This window comes from Lampris incognitus, chromosome 2, assembly GCF_029633865.1.
Source record: "Lampris incognitus isolate fLamInc1 chromosome 2, fLamInc1.hap2, whole genome shotgun sequence".
Classification (NCBI taxonomy): domain Eukaryota; kingdom Metazoa; phylum Chordata; class Actinopteri; order Lampriformes; family Lampridae; genus Lampris; species Lampris incognitus.
The window spans coordinates 31,000,672-31,025,135 of record NC_079212.1 but is presented as its reverse complement, the minus strand read 5'-3'; the positions used below and the strand labels follow the sequence as shown (position 1 = coordinate 31,025,135).

General features: G+C 43.0%; 1 protein-coding gene across 1 annotated transcript; it reads right to left on the bottom strand.

The window, feature by feature from the left end:
* Nucleotides 1-510: 510 nt before the first annotated feature.
* Nucleotides 511-22,789, bottom strand: LOC130129706 (taste receptor type 1 member 1). Its single transcript, XM_056299307.1, is given in 13 exon segments — nucleotides 511-593; nucleotides 596-682; nucleotides 685-875; nucleotides 1,380-1,863; nucleotides 1,866-1,936; nucleotides 3,887-3,999; nucleotides 4,322-4,510; nucleotides 9,497-9,514; nucleotides 14,663-14,726; nucleotides 14,728-14,849; nucleotides 14,851-15,384; nucleotides 21,849-22,146; nucleotides 22,779-22,789. Coding segments are annotated over 13 exon segments (2,265 nt in total).
* Between the last annotated feature and the right edge of the window lie 1,675 nt (nucleotides 22,790-24,464).

Genomic DNA, 24,464 nt, shown 5'->3' with positions numbered 1-24,464 from the left:
GAACGGAGAAGACCGTAGGTTCACACTTTAGCCGTGTAGGCAACTTTCTTTAATCCACGGTAAATCAGAGAGACAACCAAACCACAGCTCGACTGAGCGGAGGTGGCAAGCATAACCAGAAAACTGGCTGGACAACCATAACTTAACCCTGCGTTAACCTGCCAGGGCAACCATGACTTAACCCTTAGTTCCTGGGTTGAATTCTGTCCCCAATACGTGTCCACCACAATTACATACTTTCAAAAGACAAATCAGAATTACACACACAGCTCTGTTCTGTAGATAACTTGGCTGTGCTACTTGTGACTTGGCCGTTCTACCTTAGCCTAACCTATTCGATAGCTAATCCACAGGGGCCGAGGGAACATAGGCCTGACCCCCGTGTTGGCTGGGCTCCTTGGCCGTTCTACCTTAGCCTAACCTTAACTCGTAGCTAACCTATTCGATAGCCAACCCACAGGGCTGAGGGGACATAGGGTTGACACCCCCCCCCCCCCCCCGTTGGCTGTGCTACTTGCTAATGGCTTTAGTGTAACTTTGAATGAGACCCTGGAAGTACTGCGGTGTGTTTTTGTGGGGCTGAAAAATGATTAGCACTTAGGGAGAAAATACCAGAGCAGGATGCAGTAGAGACTTGGGAGCACTGCCAGCGCATTGAGAGTTTGGATGTACTTCCCTGGTTTATCATGTATTCGGTGGTGAAGATGATCCAGGTGAGTGTTACCAGGAGCAGGCAAAAGGTTGTGGCTTTGGCCTCATTGTAATTTTTTGGGAGATCTTTGCCCATGTAGGAAAAGGTGAAACAAAGGGAGCCCAACAATACAAGCAAAACCACGAAAGCTCCTAAATTGCTGTTGTAACAACCAAGTATGATTCTGTCCAGGGGCACCGGAATGGGGGGGGGGGGGGGCAGGGGGCCATTGGCCCCTCCACTTTTACCCGCTTTCCTAATTTTTTTAAAGTCAGGAATCCCTGTATCCCCGCTAATGCCCCTATATTGCAACACTTCTGGTAAAACGACGTTTCAATCATTCCTGTCCACTCTAAGAAATTAGGTCAAATAAAGCACGCAGACATATACCACTACCCCGTGGGCAGGCAGCAGAAAGAGAGGCATTTCAAAACTGAATACAATGAATCACTTAAGCGCTCAAGCTCAACACAGAATGCTACATTGAGACTGCCTAACTGCAACAAAGTAAAAAGATGGGGCGGACACGTGTCTTCAATAACATGCTTTATTGTATTAAAACCGCAAATGCAGGCATACGGAGCTGTGCTCCGGTGCGCTCTTATAGCACTATACAGTACACCCCTGCACACGCATATTTATCATTGTTGCCCCCCCACCCCCCACTTCTGAAATGATTCCGGCGCACCTGATTCTGTCCTGGTAACAAACTGTGTTGTAGGGCTTAGGGTTTCCAGAGACATACCCAGTAAGGAGAAAAATCACCTGGGCAACAAAGGCAAAGGTTATGACTAGCCACTGTCTGTTATATTTCATCCACCAGCTGTGGATCTTGGGGAACTTGGCAGCCATTTTGAAGATGCAAACAATTTGAAATGAGCGCACTACAAAACAGGCGAGACAGGCAGTATAAAACAGAACAAAAGACAAATGCCTTAAGATACAAGATGCAACAGTTGGCACACCAAAGTGAAAGTATGCACTGAGACTGCACAGGCTGAGGCAGCCTAAAATGAGGAAACACATCAGGCCCCCCGCCAACTTGACGACAGGTGTGTTGTAGTTGATAGCAAAGACAATGGCTATCACTAACGAGAGGCCCACCAAGGATCCAGTAGCTAACATGATCAATATGGCCCATGCGTTGGTGTAAGGGACATACTCCACATAATACAAGATATGCTTCCTTCTTTGGACCATTCCATTTCCTTACAGCTGATGCATTTGTAGGCATCCTCTGTTTCAGAGAAGAAACAGAGAAACAATTAAGCAATTTAACTCATCTTAAGTTGCAAAAGAGTCTCTCAAGTGATCACATCTCAGAGACGGTGGTGCATGATGTTTAGACAGTAAAATCACAAGGTTAGCTTTGAGTTGTTAGCAGGTTTTCCTGACTTGCTTTTGAGGTAATCTTGAAGCTGCTACGAGGAGTTTTGGATTTTTGTTGACTTTGTGCATCCCCGTGGGCAAAAACAGTGGTGTTTTGCAGAAGGGTGACTTTTATTTTGCATAAGCATTGCCTCTTGTTGCAAAGGTCCAGATTCAGTCTCTGGTAGCTCGAGCATTTGTTTTGAATAGAAGAGTGAGAGATGTAGCAGTGTTTTGGAACAGCAGGCGTTTGCAAGACATGCAGAGATGAGGTGATGCATCTCTAATTGTGGCTATGCATCCCATCTGTGTGCAGTAAATCGTTTTGTCAGATTTTGTAGGGAATCCAACCCGGAGATGAACATTCGGAATCATTATACAGCAATCCTATCTAATCTTCTTGCTGATGGTCTCATTTGCTTATGTTGGTCATGTAGAGGCCTCAAAATTAAAATGAGACTGACAAGTAATCAGTGAAAATCTCCTCGTAGCAGCTTTAAGTTACATGTGGCATTAGATGGCATACACACATAAAAAAATATAGCTCTATAGGGTACAATGTGATGAGCCTACATCGGTTTGTTGTTCAGGTTCAGTGACGATAACAGCAGGAACTCAAACCTTGCACACCTTTGCCGCATTTCTGATAAATGAGTGCTAAGTATAGCAAGCACATTCATAAACAGGAGAACCGATCCAATGAAATCACAGGTCTACGAATATTAGTAAAGATACACAAATAATAAATGTCGTGGTCTTAAAGGTCTCACTGTGTACAAAACTATAGGCTGAATTTAAACAGAACATTTAAGAGATAAGGTTATTAGCTATGCTGTCTGTCAGCTCCATCTTTGCATTTTTATTAAATTTTATTTTCCATCTGAAATTGCTGTGGTTTTCAAGACTTCTAGTGGGACAAGAAGGTCATTATTTTTATTATCTTTTTATTTTGATATTTTTTTAAGATTATTATATAATATATTTTATATTATGTTTTCCTTCATTTTGCCTTCCGTGCCTGGCTGGCTGCCTCGTTTCTATTGGCCGTGCGGGTATTCGTCATAGCGCGCTGTACTGAGCTCGCCAAGCGGCGCACATCATGGTGTGGCAAGGCACAAACCCACTGGAAATAATGGGCTTCAGAGCGCAGTGGTGCCGCTGTCCCGTTGTGTCTGAAAGAGCCTTTTACAGTAAGCAACCTTCGTCTCCGTTTTCCCACAGCAGTAGGCTTTATTTGTCCCCAGCCCTCATCCCCTGGGGAGTATTAGATATTCTACTATGCTGTGCCATTGAGGCGCACATGGGGTTCTGTGGTGCACCATTATTAATGTACATGTAATGAACGGCGTGAATTCACGACACTTTAAATTCAACTGGTACTTGAACACATTTTTATTGTTATTTATCAATTTATATTAGTGCATACAAGAAGTTATCGCCCTCTAAGCTGATATCTAATTTTAATGGCCTTCGTGGTTTTGAAATTTAACTGGCAATTTAACATATAGGCCTGGCCATTACCAGAAATAATATTATTATTTCTGGTAATGCATATAAGAAATATGTCTTTCAAGCTGACAGTCAATTTTGATGGCCGTGATGGTTTTATTGGAAATCTTTAGTTCACAGGAGAGAATATCTGTGCTCGAGGATAAAAAGATGCCACTAAACAGTAGTATTTAAATTTAAATATACATCCTTTGTGTTGGTTCTATATTAGTTCCGTGATTGTACATTTAAATATCAATTATTACAAGCTTAAGGCTTAAGAAAAAAAAAAGATTAATTGCGATCAATCACGGCAAATTGTGCGATTAATTAGTTTATTTTATGTATGTTCCATTTGGACAGATTTCACTGTTAAAGCAACATTTATGGATTCCGTCTTGCTCTCTTCCATATCCTGCTGGACATTCCCGGGAACACATTGAAACAGGCACCTGTGCACGACAAACATTTCACTTCAAAATTTGCTCCAAGTACAGATAACCAGACACACAGTCATGATGGATTTGGTGGTAGTTAAATATGTTAAATCTTTTTAACAATCACATTATCTTCATAGACACATTATACTTCTCTTTGGCACCACAGTCGCTTTTATACAATAATTATGCAACAGAACTGTGGAAGTCTGTTGCCTCCTATTCCTATTCAAGACCCAACCTCTCAAGATCATGCATTTTCCACCCATCACATCAAGAGAGGTTTGAGATGGCAGGATTAGCAGACTTTGAATATATATCTAAAAAAAAAGCTTACCATTCCATTTGTATGCCACTGAATCATGCTGCTGTCAATGGAGAGCAAGGGTGTTAGATGATTTTTGTAGAAGCCAATTTCCTCTGTGTCACCACTCCGGTTCCAGAAAACTGTGATATAGAATGAATACTTGAGATCACCATTTGAATCAAACTGAATGCTGCGATTTGAAAGCGTGAAGTTGGATTTCTTCAGTTTTAGTTTTAGAATTTAAAAAAAAATGTTATTCTGTTTATTTCGAACGTTAAAAAAATAAAATGAAAATGTATAATAAAAGAAAACAAAAGAGGAAAAAAATCAAAACAAGCAAGCGATATCATCATCAAACATTTGTTTCAAATCTCAGCAGTTCGAAAAGGAGTAGGCAGAAGTTAAAAAAACTTTTCTAGTCCTACCCCCGTTTTCTATTTTAATATTTCAACAATGTGATTTAAATGAAAACTCAATCATCTACCACCATGATGTGGTAGATGACCATGATGTGTAGTAAATCAAACAAAGATAATTCATTCCACAGAACAAGAACAAAGTGCAGAGCAAACATTAAAACAGCCCAAGAACAACTCAAACAAGATGTCACAGCTCCATCCCATATCTGTTCAAAATATTATTTTTAAATAGTCTTTTAAATTTGGTTAATGGTTCACATTTTAATTTCATCACTGCAGTTGTTCCACATCTTGACACCTTTGGTTGTGACACAATGATATTTTGCATTTGTCCTTACTTGGTTTTGATTAAACGTACATATTCCTCTCATGTCATAATTACTTTCCCGCAACTGGAACAGCCCCTGGATACTGTTGGGTACTTTATGATTTAATACTTTATTTGAGCAGTTTTAAAGTCCACCAGATCTTTGAATTTTAATGTTTTTAGTTTGATAAAGAGTTGGTTTGTTGATTTTCTGTAATTGGCTTTGTTTACTATCCTTATGGCTCTTTTTTTAATAATGAAGATTGAATCAGTGTTGGTTTTATAATATGTGTTCCCCCACACTTCCATGGAAGTATGAGGGAACAGTACAAGGTGTAAAGTGAAGCTTGATTTAGAAGATCTTTGACTTCTGCAAGGACCCGAGGAGAGCATGCAAAACATGGAATGAACACAAATTTCTATTTTGTGCTGTTAGCACACTTTGACGACTTTAAACTTGACAAAATTGAAAGAGACTTGCAACTTGACTTTGACTTTAACACCGGCAACTCGTGACTTTTCTTGGATTTGAGCCTTTTGACTTGAAAGACTTGGCACCTTCTCCAAGCCCAAAGATAAAATGCTTTTAAAGTGTGCGGCCAATCAACCTTTCATTTCCATAATTACAGATCCACTTTGAGGTAGTCTGTAATTACAAATTCTAAAAAGCATTCATGATTTGTGTAAATTTATGTTAACCATTAGCCTATTCAGTTGTTAAATTTTCAAAATGGCATTAAATTTGATGAAGAGCACATCTACTACTACTACTACTTTCGGCTGCTCCCGTTAGGGGTCGCCACAGCGGATCATCCGTTTCCATTTCTTCCTGTCTTCTGCGTCTTCCTCTGTCACACCAGCCACCTGCATGTCTTCCCTCACCACATCCATAAACCTCCTCTTTGGCCTTCCTCTTCTCCACTTCCCTGGCAGCTCCATATTCAGCATCCTTCTCCCAATTTACTCAGCATCTCTCCTCCACACATGTCCAAGCCATCTCAATCTTGCCTCTCTTGCTTTGTCTCCAAATCGTCCAACCTGAGCGGTCCCTCTAATATAATCGTTCCTAATCCTGTCCTTCTTCGTTACTCTCAGTGAAAATCTTAGCATCTTCAACTCTGCCACCTCCAGCTCCGCCTCCTGTCTTTTCGTCAGTGCCACTGTCTCCAAAACATATAACATAGCTGGTCTCACAACCATCTTGTAAACCTTCCCTTTAACTCTTGCTGATACCCTTCTGTCGCAAATCACTCCTGACACACTTCTCCACCCACTCCAACCTGCCTGCACTCTCTTTTTCACCTCTCTACTGCACTCCCCGTTACTTTGGACAGTTGACCCCAAGTATTTAAACTCAAATGCCTTTTTCACCTCCACTCCTTGCATCCTGACCATTCCACTGTCCTCTCTCTCATTCAGGCATAGGTATTCCGTCTTGCTCCTACTGACTTTCATTCCTCTTCTCTCCAGTGCATACCTCCACCTCTCCAGGCTCTCCTCAACCTGCACCCTACTCTCGCTACAGATCACAATGTCATCCGCGAACATCATCGTCCATGGAGACTCCTGCCTGATCTTGTCCGTCAACCTGTCCATCACCATTGCAAACAAGAAAGGGCTAAGAGCCGATCCTTGATGTAATCCCACCTCCACCTTGAACCCATCTGTCATTCCAACCGCACACCTCACCATTGTCACACTTCCCTCATACGTATCCTGCACCACTCCTACATACTTCTCTGCAACTCCTGACTTCCTCATACAATACCACACCTCCTCTCTCGGCACTCTGTCATAAGCTTTCTCTAAATCTACAAAGACACAATGCAACTCTTTCTGGCCTTCTCTATACTTCTCAATCAACATTCTCAAAGCAAACATCGCATCTGTGGTGCTCTTTCGTGGCATGAAACCATACTGCTGCTCGCTGATCGTCACCTCTCTTCTTAACCTAGCTTCTGTTACTCTTTCCCAAATCTTCATGCTGTGGCTGATCAACTTTATACCTCTGTAGTTGTTACAGTTCTGCACATCGCCCTTGTTCTTAAAAATCGGTACCAGTATGCTTCTTCTCCACTCCTCAGGCATCCTCTCACTTTCCAGGATTGTGTTAAACAATCTAGTTAAAAACTACACTGCCATCTCTCCTAAACATCTCCATGCCTCCACAGGTATGTCATCAGGACCAACTGCCTTTCCACTCTTCATCCTCTTCATAGCTGCCCTCACTTCCTCCTTGCTAATCCGCTGAACTTCCTGATTCACTATCCCTACATCATCCAACCTTCTCTCTCTCTCATTTTCTTCATTCATCAGCCCCTCAAAGTATTCCTTCCACCTTCTTAGCACACTCTCCTCGCTTGTCAGCACATTTCCATCTCTATCCTTGATCGCCCTAACTTGCTGCACATCCTTTGCAGCTTGGTCCCTCTGTCTAGCCAATCGGTACAAGTCCTTTTCTCCTTCCTTAGTGTCTAATCTGTCATACAACTCACCATACGCCTTTTCCTTTGCCTTTGCCACCTCTCTCTTTGCTTTACGCTGCATCTCCTTGTACTCCTGTCTACTTTCTTCATCTCTCTTACTATCCCACTTCTTCTTTGCCAACCTTTTCCTCTGTATAATTTGCTGTACTTCCTCATTCCACCACCAAGTCTCCTTGTCTTCCTTCCTCTGTCCTGATGACACACCAAGTACCTTCCTAGCTGTCTCCCTCACTATTTCTGCAGTGGTTTTCCAGCCATCTGGCAACTCTTCACTACCACCCAGTGCCTGTCTTAACTCCTGCCTGAACTCCACACAACAGTCTTCCTTCTTCAACTTCCACCGTTTGATCTTCGGCTGTGTCTTCACTCGCTTCCTCTTCTTGGTCTCCAAAGTCATCCTACAGACCACCATCCGATGCTGCCTAGCTACGTTCTCCCCTGTCACCACCTTGCAGTCTCCAATCCCTTTTAGATGGCGCCTTCTACATAAGATATAGTCCACCTGTGTGCACTTTCCTCCACTCTTGTATGTCACCCTGTGTTCCTCCCTCTTCTTGAAATATGTATTCACCACAGCCATTTCCATCCTTTTCGCAAAATCGACCACCATCTGTGCTTCCACATTTCTCTTCTTGACTCCATACCTTCCCATCACCTCCTCATCACCTCTGTTCCCTTCACCAACATGTCCATTGAAGTCCGCTCCAATCACTCCAGAATTCTTCTTTTTCATCCATCTCACACCCAACTTGCGGGGCATATGCGCTGATAACATTCAGCAATAAACCTTCAATTTCCAGCTTCATACTCATCACTCTGTCTGACACTCTCTTCACCTCCAGCATGCTCTTGACATACTCTTCCTTCAGAATTACCCCTTCCACATTACTCCTCCCATTCACACCATGGTAGAAGAGTTTGAACCCACCTCCGATACTCCTGGCCTTACTTCCCTTCCACCTGGTCTCTTGCACACAAAGTATGCCTACCTTTCTTCTTTCCATCATGTCACCCAGCTCTCTCCCTTTACCAGTCATAGTGCCAACATTCAAAGTTCCAACTCTCACCTCCACATGCCTACCCTTCCTCCTCTCTAGCTGCCTCTGGACATGCTTTCCCCCTCTCCTTCTCCTTCACCCAACAGTAGCATAGTTTCCACCGACACCCTGCTGGTTAACAGTACCGGTGGCGGTCGTTGGTAACCCAGGCCTCGACCGATCCGGTATGTAAGTCTTATTTATGATCCGCATATTTGATTTGGCAAAGATTTTACGCCGGATGCCCTTCCTGACGCAACCCTCCCCATTTGTCCGGGCTTGGGACCGGCACTAAGGATGCACTGGCTTGTGCATCCTCAGTGGCTGGGTTTGATGAAGAGCACATAATTACTCGTTTAGGACTTGAAACTCAATATTTAAGATTTATGACTTGACTTGGGACTTGAGCACCAAGACTTGAGACTTACTTGCAACTCTGAAAACAAAGAACTGGCCCCAAATTTGGATAAAGAGAAATAAGTAAAAATAACACCTGACTGACTACCTAAAATTGTTATGAATGATTTATCACAGAGATTACTTGTCTGTTTGATAAAAGTCCTGGTTACACATAAGCCTATATACTTTTAATAACAAATACTCAATAGAATCTATAAGGGCTGCTATAACTATCCTGATAAACTAAATAAAAGAGAAGAGCCTTATGGCTAATGCATGTTCCACTTGTCTGTTTGGTCCAAGAGTGATTCTTCCTTTGCGTTTTAAATATTTATTTAAACTTGCTTGAAGACATACAGTGAAATAATGAATTGCATCCATGAAATAATAACTTTTATCCTGACCTAATACACGTATGCACAAAGCACAAATACACGTAGGCTATGCATGTATACACGTAGTCTATACATGAATACACATAGCCTATGCACAAATACACGTAGGCTATGCACGAATACACATAGGCTATGCACGTCACGTAGGCAATGCACGAATACACGTAGGCTATGCAAGGGCTGTGCACGAATGCACGTAGACTACGCACGAATACACGTAGGCTATGCACGTCATGTAGGCTATGCATGAATACACGTAGGCTATGCACGTCACGTAGGCTATGCAAGGGCTGTGCACGGTCAGAAAAACCGCGTGGCTCCACTCTTCCATTCTAGGCAACTTGCCCTCCACTTACTTCCTCTTCCACAGCGCGTTAACCCAGGAACACCCTTCTCCAATTCTTAAAGTGACATGCACCTATCTAAGACTACACAGCAAACTTAATACATAAAGAAAGCAGTTGCCTAAAGTATATGATGTGTAAAAAACAAGTATTTAAACTAATTACTCAAATTACTTATTAAACATTAATTATTAACCATTAGGAGACATTTGGCTCCTACATTACCGGCCCCTAATTGTTCTGATAATGCTAAAGCCTAGAACAATTACTACATCCATAACAAATTCCACATCAAATTAAATCAATACATAAAATGAACAGGCATTTGTATTATCAAACATCTGATGTTACAAAATATGAAAAGGAAGTGCTTGGTAAGCACACAGTCCAATATTTCACCAGTCAGCTTGACAGGTCCGTTTTCTGAAAGAAAAAAGAGAAACAGAGAGAGAGAGAGAGTGGGAGAGAGAGAAAGAGCCAGAGTTTTCCAGCACATGGCTCATCGTGGGGGCTCAGTCTTTACCACCTGCCCATTTAGATTCCATGAGGAGACAGATCTTTGTGATGGGTCTGTCCAAGATGTTGGTCTTTGTCTTGATGCAAATTCTGCGAACAAGCCCCTTCTTGTCTGGAATTGCCTCAATGACTTTTCCCATAATCCATGAATTTCTTGGAGCACAGTCATCCGCCAGGAGAACCACGTCTCCTTCTGCAAAGTTTCTTGATGCTGTGGACCATCGTTGCCGCTCCTGGAGTTGAGGTAGGTACTCTTTAATCCATCTCTTGCAAAACAAATCTGACATATATTGCACCTGCCTCCATCTACGCTGTGAGTAGAGATCATCCTTGTCGAATAATCCTGGCGGTAATGATGGTTTCACCTTCAGCAGCAGGAGATGATTGGGCGTCAGTGCCTCCAAGTCATTTGGGTCACTAGATGCCTTTGTGATAGGTCGGCTGTTGATGATCGACTCAACTTCACATAAGACTGTGTGAAGGCTTTCTTCATCAAGGACTTGTTCTCTCACAGTGGAATTCAATACCTTTCTAACTGATCTTATTAACCGCTCCCACACTCTGCCATGATGAGAAGCTGTGGGAGGGTTAAATGTCCATTTAATCTCATATTGATGAAACAAATGCTGACATTTGGAGGTGTTCCAGTCAGCAATGGCTGCCTTCAGCTCACGAATGGCCCCAACAAAGTTCGTCCCATTATCTGAACGAATCTCTTTCACTTGTCCTCTCCTTGCTATGAAGCGCCGGACTGCGTTTATGCACGAGTCTGTGTCCAATGATGAGGCAAGCTCAATGTGAACTGCGCAAAGAGCTAAACAAGTGAATATAACACCATATCTCTTTGTGAGGCTTCTTCCACGTTTCACCTCAAATGGTCCGAAGTAGTCCACCCCAACTCTAGTGAAGAGTGGATCATCTGGCATCAACCGCTCTCGTGGAAGATCAGCCATTAGTTGTTTCCCAACTGTTTCATGTAAGCGACGGCATGTAACACACTTTGAGAGAACATTTCGAATGGCTGTGTTGGCACTAGGGATCCAAAATCTCTGCCGCAGTTCGGAGAGCATATGATTGCGACCTCCATGTCCAGTTTCCTCATGGATCTGTCGTAGGACTACATCAACAATGGGAAAGTCTCTAGACAGAATGATAGGCTGCTTACAACTTTCTGGCATAGTCGCTCGACATAGCCTTCCACCAACTCGCAACAGACCATCTTGAAACACGGGGTTCAGCTTATACAAGTGGCTACTGGGCTTCACATTCTGTCCCTTGAGTAGAATTTCTCTTTCTGACAGAATTTGATCACGTCCTGACACATTGATATGGCTGTTTCATCTGTAGCAACAGATTTCAGGCACTCCTCCACGTAGACATTCTGCAACACTGTGTCTACCACTTCAGCTTTGAACTGCCCACTCTGGTCTTCAGCATACTTTCTCAGAGCAAAACTGGCACAGCTAGGTGAAGACATAGCCCCAAACAAGTGTACAGTCATTTTGTGCTCAGACAAGATTTGGTTATAGTCACCACCTGTCCACCAACGGAATCTGAGTAAATCAGAGTCATCATCAGGCACTCTAACCTGGTGGAACATTGCTTCCACATCTGCCATGACTGCAACGGGTTCTTGTCTGAATTGGATTACAACGCCAATTAGACTACTGGTCAAGTCTGGACCTTGAAGAAGCTGCTCATTTAAGGATGTGCCCTGATAGGATGCAGCGCAGTCAAACACAACTCTCAGTTTCTGTTTCACTCGGTGGTATACTGCATGGTGCGGTATATACCCCACTTTCCCTTCCATGTGTGTCAATTCTTCATTAGACAACTGCACTGCATAACCCTTTTGAATAAGCTGTTCCATGAAATCTGTGTATTCCTGTTGAAAGCAGGCATTCGTGATGAACTTCCGCTGTAAGTTGTGTGCTCGCTGTTCAGCTATCTTGCGATTATTTGCCATGTTGACCATTTTGCTCTTTAGTGGTAAACATATGGTGTAATGACCATCCACCAGTTTAGCTGATTCCATGACCATGTCCATGAACTGATGATCTTCTCTAGACATCTCTATTTCATCATGTTTTCTTCCCTCAGGGAAATCCATCTTGAACTGTTGAAGCCATAGGTTCTCTAAACAGGCCACAGATACGATTCACCGTTGTCTTCATCGGGTTTCTCGTATCTGCATGACTGCAGGGTTCCCTTAGGGCCCATTCACGGTCCAACCTAGTTTGGTTCTTACAGCGTATGGTCCATTGCCAACACTGCTCACCACTTCCCACGGCTCCGTAGCTTTGGGTACATTTGCTCCAATGAGCAGTCCAATGTCAGCCTCAATTTGAGGGAGAGAGATTTCTTTGAGGTAAGACCACCTTTCAAGATTCTTCTGCTGGGGTATGTTTTCTTTACCTACATGTATTGACCTTTGCGTGAAGACATCTGGAAGTTCAAGGAACTCACTGCCTGACAAACTGCTGACCTCCAAGCCAGACACCACATAAGTGCATACAGGTTTCTGTTCGTTCATGGTTCTCAGCAGTATGTCGGTCTTCCTTCCACTGAGCTTTAACTTATCCATCAATACCTTCGTACAGAACGTGGCAGAGCTCCCTGGGTCCAGAAAAGCATAAGTCTGCACCACCACACTTCCCTTCTTGTCTTTGACTTGGACAGGAACTATTGCAAGTGTGCAGTCATCTTCTCCGGCCCCAGTAAAGTCATAACCATCAGACTCTGCACAGACAAATGCACTCAAAACTGTTTAACCTTCCCAGTTATCAGTCTTCTTCTTTGGCTCAGCAACCATGTCCTTTTTCTTAATGTGCAGCAGTGTGGGATGAGCTAAGGAACACACCTGACAGCTCACCTTGACTTTACAGGTTTTGCTCATGTGACCATGCTTCAAGCAGCTAAAACACAGTCCTTTGCCTCTCAAGAATTCCAACTTGTCTTTGTGTGGCTTGTCTTTTAGTTTACTACATGACTCTATGGCGTGTTCACCCTTACAGAAGAGACATGTCCTTGTCGTAGGTGTGATGGGATTCGTGTGTTCTGTTTGCACTGCATCTTTCGTTTGTCGATCCAATAGTATAGCACTTGTGGTGAACAACTTCTTGATTCCACTTCTTTCCTTAGCTCTATGATCGTCTTGTTTAGTTGGATCCTTTAGCAGTTGTGCTGTCCTTTATATCGCCAAAGATTGGATGAAGTGCAATTTTGGCCTGCTTGTTTATGAACTCAACCAGATCTTTAAACCTGACTCTCTTGTCGCATTGCTCTTGTACACTACACACAACAGCTCTCCACCTTTCACGTAGCTTGTATGGAAGCTTTCTACGATAGCCTTTAAGTTCACAACATTATCCAGTTCTACCATGTAACTCACTTCAGTCATGGTATTACAGCATGCCGTTAGAAAGAGTGAAACTGCATTTAAAGCTTCCCCATCCTCTGGCTTGATAGGTGTCCAGCTCAAGACCTTGTTCATGTAGGCTACAGCAATCTTGTAATCATTCCCAAAATGTTCTTTGAGCAGCTGTTTAGCTCTGCAATAACCTACATCTGACTTCATATAAAGACCACTTTTTATCAACTCTTTAGGTGGACCACTAGTGAACTGCTCTAAGAAGTAGAGACGGTCCTTATAGCTTTCAGTGCCTTATGGGACTGAAGAGCCTTATGGCTGACGCGTGTTCCACTTGTCTGTTTGGTCCAAGAGTGATTCTTCCTTTGCATTTTAAATATTTATTTAAACTTGCTTGAAGACATACAGTGAAATAATGAATTGCATCCATGAAATAATAACTTTTATCCTGACCTAATACACGTATGCACAAAGCACAAATACACGTAGGCTATGCACGTATACATGTAGGCTATGCACGAATACACGTAGGCTACGCACAAATACACGTAGGCTATGTACGTATACATGTAGGCTATGCACGAATACACGTAGTCTATGCACGTCACATAGGCTATGCAAGGGCTGTGCACGAATACACGTAGTCTATACACGTCACATAGGCTATGCAAGGGCTGTGCATGAATACACGTAGGCTACGCACAAATACACGTAGGCTATGCACGAATACACATAGGCTATGCACTTCACATAGGCTATGCAAGGGCTGTGCACGGTCAGAAAAACCATGTGGCTCCACTCTTCCATTTTCGGCAACTCGCCCTCCGCTTACTTCCTCTTCCGGAGCGCGTTAACCCAGGAACACCCTTCTCCAGTTCTTAAAGTGACATGCACCTATCTAAGACTACACAGCAAACTTAATACATAAAGAAAGCAGTTACCTAAAGTATACGATGTGCAAAAAAATAAGTATTTAAACTAATTATTAAAATTACTAATTAAAACATTAATTATTAACCATTAGGAGACATTTGGCTCCTACAGCATCGCTTGGCAGAGGAAGCAGAACAATAACCGCTTCATGTCTGCGAGACTCACCATGTGGGGACATACAGCACTATTGTCAAGGCATCGGCCAGTTCCACATCGCAGCACATTGTCAGGCATGAGCAAATGCATTTGTGACAGAGTAGATGGCGAAGGAGTAGGATGGGTTCTCGGTGATGATCTCCTCCGGTGTCAGACCACTGCAGTCACAAACCTGGTTAAGAAAACAGTTGTTTTCCCTCATTAACGCAACTCTTGCAGTCTTTGGAATAGATGAAATCCGCAAATCTGGATAATGCCCCCACTGTCTCACCGGCACCAAGCACTGCCCCTATATTTTTTATTCCCTTATCCTTGATGAGCATTTTATTGAGGGACCACGCGTCACCTGCAAGCCACACCTTGCTGCTGACATTCAGCTGAATCGCTGACTGGATGAGAGCCTTCACGTACCTCGTGACTGCAAAGACAACCATGACTGATAATTTCTGCTTTTCCATGTCTTTGACCATTGTGGCGTAATCAAAACTATTGTGGAGTTCATTGGTGTAGGCCAAGCAGATATCTGTCTTCCAGATGCTGAGTTTGAACAGTTTCAGGCTGTTGTCGCTGTAGGCATCCTTGCTTTTGAGGAAAGCAACCCAGCGCCAGTCAAAGTGCAGCAAAATGTGAACAATCAGCATTATAATGTCTTTATTAGAGGACACTATCCACAGGAATGAAGGATATTTCTGTCTTTCTGTTGGGACAGAGCTTGAAGAGCCATAGTTGACCTGTCAAAAATATTTTGGTACAAGTGTTAATCCGGTGTTAAAGTCAAGTACAGTTGGGAATAAATACATTCTACTGTCAGCCATAATCTATATCTCTGCTTTGATTTAACTTTATTTACTTGCAGTTTACCACTGCCAGGTATGATGGCAGGTAATCTCAATGACAAAAACAAAACAAACACGGATCAAACTTGAAGACACTGAGGTGAGAATAGGGCCCATTTTGATTCAATGAAAATAAATCTGTTTTGTCAAACTAAAACATCTTGGCTTATACACCAGTCATTTTCAACTGTTGGGATGACAAGAAATGCATTAAATGAAAAACAACTTGGTCATGTCTGCACATTTAACAAACGAGTGCAAATTATCAGCCATTAATGCTGGGGTAGGTAGATATTTTTATGGTGTGATTGGGCACAAATTCCAAAATAACCTTTCAACATATAGTAATTCAAGCGATCTATGAGAAAACTAGACCTCTGCACCTTCTCTTTGCTCTGTATTCAGTCTTTAAAAAATCTAGCCCTGGGCGGAAGATTTTAGCCAATCACGGGTCAGTTCAGAGAGAGGATGTTCCTATTGACTGTTATACAAATGCAGATGCGCATGTACATGATCAATTTGAATCTGCCCTGCCGCGCCGGTCACTTGTGGTTGTAACCCTAAAAACAACAAGGCCTCGAAATGGCTGCTTCACATGAACAATATTAGTGTAACTAAGAGATTCGCTGAAAATTTTTTTTTTTTGTGAAACTACGATACAAGTTTCATGAGTCTCGCTTTGATATTTCCTGAGCAGTCTCCAATTCAGCAGCCGCATCCCTTGAAGGCTGCATTTCAAGACCCATCACGTCACAGCAGCGCGCCAAGGCTGTCCCATTCCGAAAGCTCCTTCAAATACAGCCAAGTAATGTGGCCTTCTTTTCACGAATTTGGAGGATGGAACGGATGGATCCTTCAAGGCCCAATCTATGCCAGAATGCATTTCAGTCCGGTTTGATTTTTTTCCCAAAAAGAGAAAATGACCAGCTGCGGACTCTCTTCTCCACCCACTCCACCCTGTCTGCACTCTCTTCTTCACCTCTCTTCTGTACTCCCCCTTACTTTGGACAGTTGACCCCACGTATTTAAACTCATACGCCTTCATCACCTCTACTCCTTGCATCCTCACCATTCCACTGTCTTTTCTCTCATTCACACATATGTATTCCGTCTTGCTCCTACTGACTTTTATTCTTCTTCTCTCCAGTGCATACCTCCACCTCTCCAGGCTCTCCTCAACCTGCACCCTACTCTTGCTACAGATCACAATGTCATCCGCAAACATCATAGTCCACCGAGACTCCTGTCTGATCTCGTCTGTCAACCTGTCCTTTACCATTGCAAACAAGAAAGGGCTCAGAGCCCATCCTTAATGTAATCCCACCTCCACCTTGAACCCATCTGTCATTCCAACCGCACACCTCACCACTGTCACACTTCCCTCATACATATCCTGCACCACTCCTACATATTTATCTCCAACTCCCGACTCCCTCGTACAATACCACACCTGTTCTCTCAGCACCCTGTCGTATGCGTTCTCTAAATCCACAGACACAATGTAACTCCTTCTGACCTTCTCTACACTTCCCAATCAACATTCTCAAAGCAAACATCGCATCTGTAGTGCTCTTTCGTGGCATGAAACCATACTGCTGCACGCTAATCATCACCTCTCCTCTTAACCTAGCTTCTATTACACTTTCCCATAGCTTCATACTGTGGCTGATCAACTTTATACCTCTGTAGTTGCTACAGTTCTGCACATTGCTCTTATTCTTGAAAATCGGTATCAGTATACTTCTTCTCCACTCCTCAGGCATCCTCTCATTTTCCAGGATTGTGTTAAACAATCTAGTTAAAAACTCCACTGCCATCTCTCCTAAACATCTCCATGCCTCCACAGGTACACTACCGTTCAAAAGTTTGGGATCACCCAAACAATTTTGTGTTTTCCATGAAAAGTCACACTTATTCACCACCATATGTTGTGAAATGAATAGAAAATAGAGTCAAGACATTGACAAGGTTAGAAATAATGATTTGTATTTGAAATAAGATTTTTTTTACATCAAACTTTGCTTTCGTCAAAGAATCCTCCATTTGCAGCAATTACAGCATTGCAGACCTTTGGCATTCTAGCTGTTAATTTGTTGAGGTAATCTGGAGAAATTGCACCCCACGCTTCCAGAAGCAGCTCCCACAAGTTGGATTGGTTGGATGGGCACTTCTTTGAGCAGATTGAGTTTCTGGAGCATCACATTTGTGGGGTCAATTCAACGCTCAAAATGGCCAGAAAAAGAGAACTTTCATCTGAAACTCGACAGTCTATTCTTATTCTTAGAAATGAAGGCTATTCCATGCGAGAAATTGCTAAGAAATTGAAGATTTCCTACACCGGTGTGTACTACTCCCTTCAGAGGACAGCACAAACAGGCTCTAACCAGAGTAGAAAAAGAAGTGGGAGGCCGCGTTGCACAACTGAGCAAGAAGATAAGTACATTAGAGTCTCTAGTTTGAGAAACAGACGCCTCACAGGTCCCCAACTGGCATCTTCATTAAATAGTACCTGTTAGAGCCTGTTTGTGCTGTCCTCTGAAGGGAGTAGTACACACCGGTGTAGGAAATCTTCAATTTCTTAGCAATTTCTCGCATGGAATAGCCTTCATTTCTAAGAACAAGAATAGACTGTCGAGTTTCAGATGAAAGTTCTCTTTTTCTGGCCATTTTGAGCGTTTAATTGACCCCACAAATGTGATGCTCCAGAAACTCAATCTGCTCAAAGAAGTGCCCATCCAACCAATCCAACTTGTGGGAGCTGCTTCTGGAAGCGTGGGGTGCAATTTCTCCAGATTACCTCAACAAATTAACAGCTAGAATGCCAAAGGTCTGCAATGCTGTAATTGCTGCAAATGGAGGATTCTTTGACGAAAGCAAAGTTTGATGTAAAAAAAATCTTATTTCAAATACAAATCATTATTTCTAACCTTGTCAATGTCTTGACTCTATTTTCTATTCATTTCACAACATAGGGTGGTGAATAAGTGTGACTTTTCATGGAAAACACAAAATTGTTTGGGTGATCCCAAACTTTTGAACGGTAGTGTATGTCATCTGGACAAACTGCCTTTCCACTCTTCATAGCTGCCCTCACTTCTTCCTTGCTAATCCACTGCACTTCCTGATTCACTATTATCATCCAACCTTCTCTCTCTCATTTTCTTCATTCATCAGCCCCTCAAAGTACTCCTTCCACCTTCTCAACAGACTCTCCTCACTTGTCAGCACATTTCCATCTCTGTCTTTGATCGCCCTTACTCTGCTGCACATCCTTCCCGACTCGGTCCCTCTGTGTAGCCAATTGGTACAAGTCCTTTTCTCCTTCCTTAGTGTCTAACCTGTCATACAACTGGCCATACCCCTTTGCCTTTGCCACCTCTCTCTTAGCTTTACGCTTTATCTCCTTGTACTCCTGTCTACTTTCTTCATCTCTCTGACTATCCCACTTCTTCATTGCCAACCTCTTCCTCTGTATACTTTGCTATACTTCCTCATTCCACCATCAAATCTCTTTGCCTTCCTTCCTCTGTCCAGATGACACACCAAGTACCTTCCTAGCTGTCTCCGTCACTATTTTTGCAGTGGTTGCCCAGCCATCTGGCAACTCTTCACTACCACCCAGTGCCTGTTTTAACTCCTCCCTGAATGCCACACAACAGTCTTCCTTCTTCAGCTTGCACCATTTGATCCTTGGCTCTGCCTTCACCCTCTTCCTCTTCTTGGTCTCCGAAGTCATCCTACAGACCACCATCCAATGCTGCCTAGCTACGTTCTTCCCTGTCACCACCTTGCAGTCTCCAATCCCTTTCAGATCATGTCTTCTACACAAGATATAGTCCACATGCGTGCACTTCCCTCCACTCTTGTACGTCACCCTGTGTTCCTCCTTCCTGAAATATGTATTCACCATAGCCATTTCCATCCTTTTTGCAAAATCCACCACCATCTGTCCTTCCACATTTCTCTCCCTGACACCATACCTACCCATCACCACCTCATCACCTCTGTTCCCCTCATCAACATGCTCATTGAAGTCTGCTCCAATCACCACTCTCTTCTCCTTGGGTACACTCTCCACCACTTCATCCAACTTGCTCCAGAATTCTTCTTTCTCTTCCATCTCACACCCAACTTGCAGGGCATATGTGCTGATAACATTCATCAATACACCTTCGATTTCCAGCTTCATACTCATCACTACACTCTCTTCACCTCCAGCACACTCTTGACATACTCTTCCTTCAGAATTACCCTTACCCCATTTCTCTTCCCATTCGCACCATGGTAGAAGAGTTTGAACCCACCTCCGATGCGCCTGGCCTTACTCTCCTTCCACCTGGTGTCTTGCACACACATGATGGAAAGAAGAAAGGTAGGCATACTATCAGCCAGCTCTCTCCCTTTACCAGTCATAGTGCCAACATTCAAAGTTCCGACTCTCACCTCCGCACTCATACCCTTCCTCCTCTCCCGCTACCTCTGGACATGCCTTCCCCCTCTCCTTCTCCTTCGCCCAACAGTAGCATAGTTTCCATGGGTACCCTGCTGGCCAACAGTACCGGTGGCGGTCATTGGTAACCCAGGCCTCGACCAATCCGGTATGGAAATCTGATTTTTGATCCGTATATTTAATTTGGCAAAAATTTTACGCCTGATGCCCTTCCTGACGCAACCCTCCCCATTTATCCGCGCTTGGGACCGGCACTAAGAATGCACTGGCTTGTGCATCCTCAGTGGCTGGGTTGGTGATGCATCTCCGTTTCTTTGGCTAAATGGTAAAATAAATAACTAAATAAATAAAATGAAATTTTCTGTCTCCATTTCTAACGTTAAACTGTGTGTCGTGAAATGAGACGCTGGTCTACCGAGGATTCCCAGCTGCTTAATTTGCTGAATGTCAACTGCAGCTGTCAAGGTTGCTATGCAACAGGAGCAGTGCTTTGTTGCACAAGGGTAAGGTTGGGAACAGCTAGTGATGCAGCTGGAAATACTCTGTAGACCAGTCCGTCTCATTTAACAACACTCGGCTCTGGCCTTCGTGGTATACAAAGGAAAAACCTTTGTAGACCGCGTCCTTGACGCCCCTGAATTCAGACACAGCTCTGGTTGTACATGAGTGTAAGAGGCTGACAAGCCATGTGGAGGTCATTTGGTGGGAGAGAATGAGGTTGCAGAGAGAGGGAGAAGGATTTGCATTGGAATGTTCAATGTTAGCGACAAGGTGGCGCAGTTAGCATGGTCGCCTCACAGCAAGCAGGTCCTAGGTTCGAGCCCTGGGGTAGTCCAACCTTGGGGGTTGTCCCGGGTCATCCTGTGTGTGGAGTTTGCATGTTCTCCCCGTGTCTGCGTGGGTTTCCTCTGGGTGCTCCGGTTTCCTCCCACAGTCCAGACATGTAGGTCAGGTGAATTGGCCATACTAAATTGTCCCAAGGGGTGTGTGTGTGCGTGTGTGAGTGTCTGTGTGTCTGTGTGTGTGTGTGTGTGTGTGTGTGTCTGTCTGTCTGTCTGTGTGTGTGTGTGTGGGGGCAGGCGGGCCCTGTGATGGCCTGGTGGCCTGTCCAGCGTGTCTCCCCGCCTGCCGCCCAATGACTGCTGGGATAGGCTCCAGCATCCCTGTGACCCTGAGAGCAGGACAAGCGGTTTGGATAATGGATGGGCCTGCTGCAACTTTAAATGCCTAGAAAATCATCTATACATACTTAGCCTACAGGATGACATTTTGGTGTGTTTTGGCCCATCTTATCTCCAATTGCACCCCTTGGGGAAAAAAAAGGGGGCCTAAATTTAGGCCATTAGAAAATACTCAAAATGTTAAAACACCACCGAAAAATGCTTATTTGAGTGGAATGTTTGGATTCCTAATCTAAATTAAAACCAGACTTGGGATGGAAGCCTTCACTGAGCTACTGGAGCATTTCATATTCAGAATGTGAAACATGCTGCATAAAGCTTATAAATGTACATGCATACATTCATACATGCATATCAAATCCAAAATACTAAAAAACATTTTTAGATAGCATCCGTGCAAATATTGGTTGAGCTATATGTGTTTTCAACAGTGTCACATAGCATACACCCCAGTAGACCAATAGTGTATAAACAATTGATGAATCAACTGAAATTAGGTTTGTTAAAAAACTGTAGTCTATACAGTTACAGATAAATTGGCAATAGAGCAATTTAGAAGAGTAGTGGTAGGTTACAGACTATTGACTGAATATAACTTAAAAGAGATGACTCCTCCTCTTGAATTTATGATTTTTCCAGAGTTGGGGAAATCCAGAGATTATCACTTTATGTGGCAGAGTCTGTCATTTTGGGGGAAAATATAATAAAGTTGAAAAGCTGAAAAATACCATAGGAATGAGGGTGGTCATGAACAACAGGGCCACGCTGAGGGTCTTGGTGCTCCCAAAAGGACCGATCACTCCTATCACTTTGGGCAAGTACTTTTTGACATCTCCTTGAGATGGGATGGAGCCGTGGACAGACACGAGGTTCAAGGCGGAAGCGAAACTGACAGTATCGGCGCAGTGGTCAAATATCGCATAACCCAGAGAGATGTTTGGCAGGAGGATGGTGGAGTTGTTGATTGCTTCAACAGAGAACCTCAAAACCTGCAGCCTCTGATAGCCTGTGGGGGCAAACTGCTGACTGTGTGAAGGGAGATGAGAGCAATGAGGTGACTGAGCTTTGCATCAAGCAGTTAAGTTTTCATCAATCTGGCTTTTTGTTTTTCTTCCTGTCTCACACATAATATCAAAACCATGATCAACCTCAAGTAGACCTGCAAGACACCTCCAGAAAGTATGGACATTTGGCTGATGCTGTGCACCTATTGGCTTGATTTTGGTGACATACAGAGGAGAAATGTAGTGCCAAAATGTGTATCCCTCAGACTGTATCCCATATATCCATGGCTATCGTTTCACATAAGGAAATGAAAAATAGCAACCTCTGGCTGGGTAAGAGGGGCCACTCATTAGGCTGAGGTTGGTAAACGACTTAATCAATAGGCTTAGTTAAAACATTTTTTTAGATGTGTTTGAGGGCCATAACAGGACAGTTATAGTAGCCTATTCAGTCTGTCAAATAGTCTCGACTTGAAAGGGACTGAATGAAATAGGTCTATAGTAAGAAAGAAGTAAGATACGTATAGCAGTGTAATTTTGCCTCTCACCTTATTAAACTTGATAATCGATCACTAGAAAACAGTAAAACAACAATTTGGAAATTGTAAAACGGAAGGCCTTGGTCTGCATGTGAAAACCTCTGACACAGCCTACTGCTCAGTCATTATGGATCAAACATTACCATGTGTGCCAAATTTCGTATCCCCAAAATTATATGTATCCTGTAATAATCTGGCGTTGCAGGGATGTTTATGCGTAAAAGCAGACGTTGATGAAAAGTAGCAAAATTTTGTACGTTATTTTTTTTTTTTAGATTATCAATAGGTTTACAAAACACACGCATTTGTCCTGTTGCAATTCGCCTCCATTCAGCATGCTACTTTCTTTGTAAAACTGTGATAATTTAAACATAATTAACAAAAATAAGTTGAATCTTTAACAAACTACTTGTTTCTATTTTCATTTCCTTACGTAAAATGAAAAAGTGATGATCAAAATCCACTTTGAGGGAAAGCATGTGCGTTCCCGTGACGCCACATCCTATAACTAACTAGCTGTAATTAGTTACGTATTTTTTTGGGGATACAAAATTTGACACAACATAGTATAGTTCTAGATTGGGTAGTATCGTTGTGCTTATCTGCGCAGTAAGATCTTCAGGTTTGAGAAAGTCAGCTTTTGACAATAATAAAAAATAAAAACCATTAGCGTCATAAAAGGTGATGAATTATACTCTATTGGTAGTGTTTATGATTTCTCTGGTTAAAATGAAAACTGAAAAGTCCACCCAGCAAATAGTCTCCTTGTAGCTGAAACTGTGAGGCTGAAAGAGTGCCATCAGGGTTGGCATAGTGAGGACAAGAAATGCTTCATGGTCGAGTTCACCTTTTAGTAATCTGATGTAGACTCTGGAAGCTTCTTGAGCAATAAGGTCCAAAATGCTGTCAAAGGACACACCCGTTTATTTCACTGTATATGGATCATATGAGAAAAGCAGTCGGCAGAATATGGCCAAGGTCCATCTCGACTGGACTAGGGGGACTTGCCATTGTGAGCAGGATGGTGTGGGACTAACCAAATAGAGTCCATGAGACAGTAATTATTACTTTTTTTCCCCCATTACATTTGTGAAGGGTTTGAATTATGATGTGTGTGTTCTTATATTTGCATCTTTGTGAGGACCAATTCTGGTTAGTTATGTGCTAGGGAATGAATGTAGTCACTGAGGGATCCTCACAGAGATAGAAGTACAAGAATGTGTGTGTGTGTGTGTGTTGATACAGCTGCATTATAAAGGAACAATAATAACAGTAAGTGTATTAATAAAAATGTAGGTGCTCATACAATTGTTTTTTTTTTCAGTGTGATCACAAATTAGTCTCATGTTTTTGTAAAGCAAGAATTTCTTGTGTAATTTTGTTCATTTAGTGGACATTTTCCTTTGCTGGCTTGAAATACCCACCCCGTTAACACATTACACATTATTTTTCTGGTGTGTCAAAAATCCATCCATCCATCCATTATCCAAACCACTTATTCTGCTCTCAGGGTCGCAGGGATGCTGAAGCCTATCCCAGCAGACATTGGGCGGCAGGCGAGGAGACACCCCACCCTGGACAGGCCGCCAGGCCATCACAGGTGCCAAAAATCTTTCACAAAAAAAAAAGACCCATTTAAACCACTAAATGGATTTAAGTTATTTACTAAAGCGCCCCCTTTCACACAAAACCAGCAAATCTACTATGATTAACAATCACCTCAACACCAGTGCTATTCTTTCCCTTTTGGGGGGGCCCGAGCTATAAATTGACTTGTGGGCCCCGAAGGATTTTGTGTAGC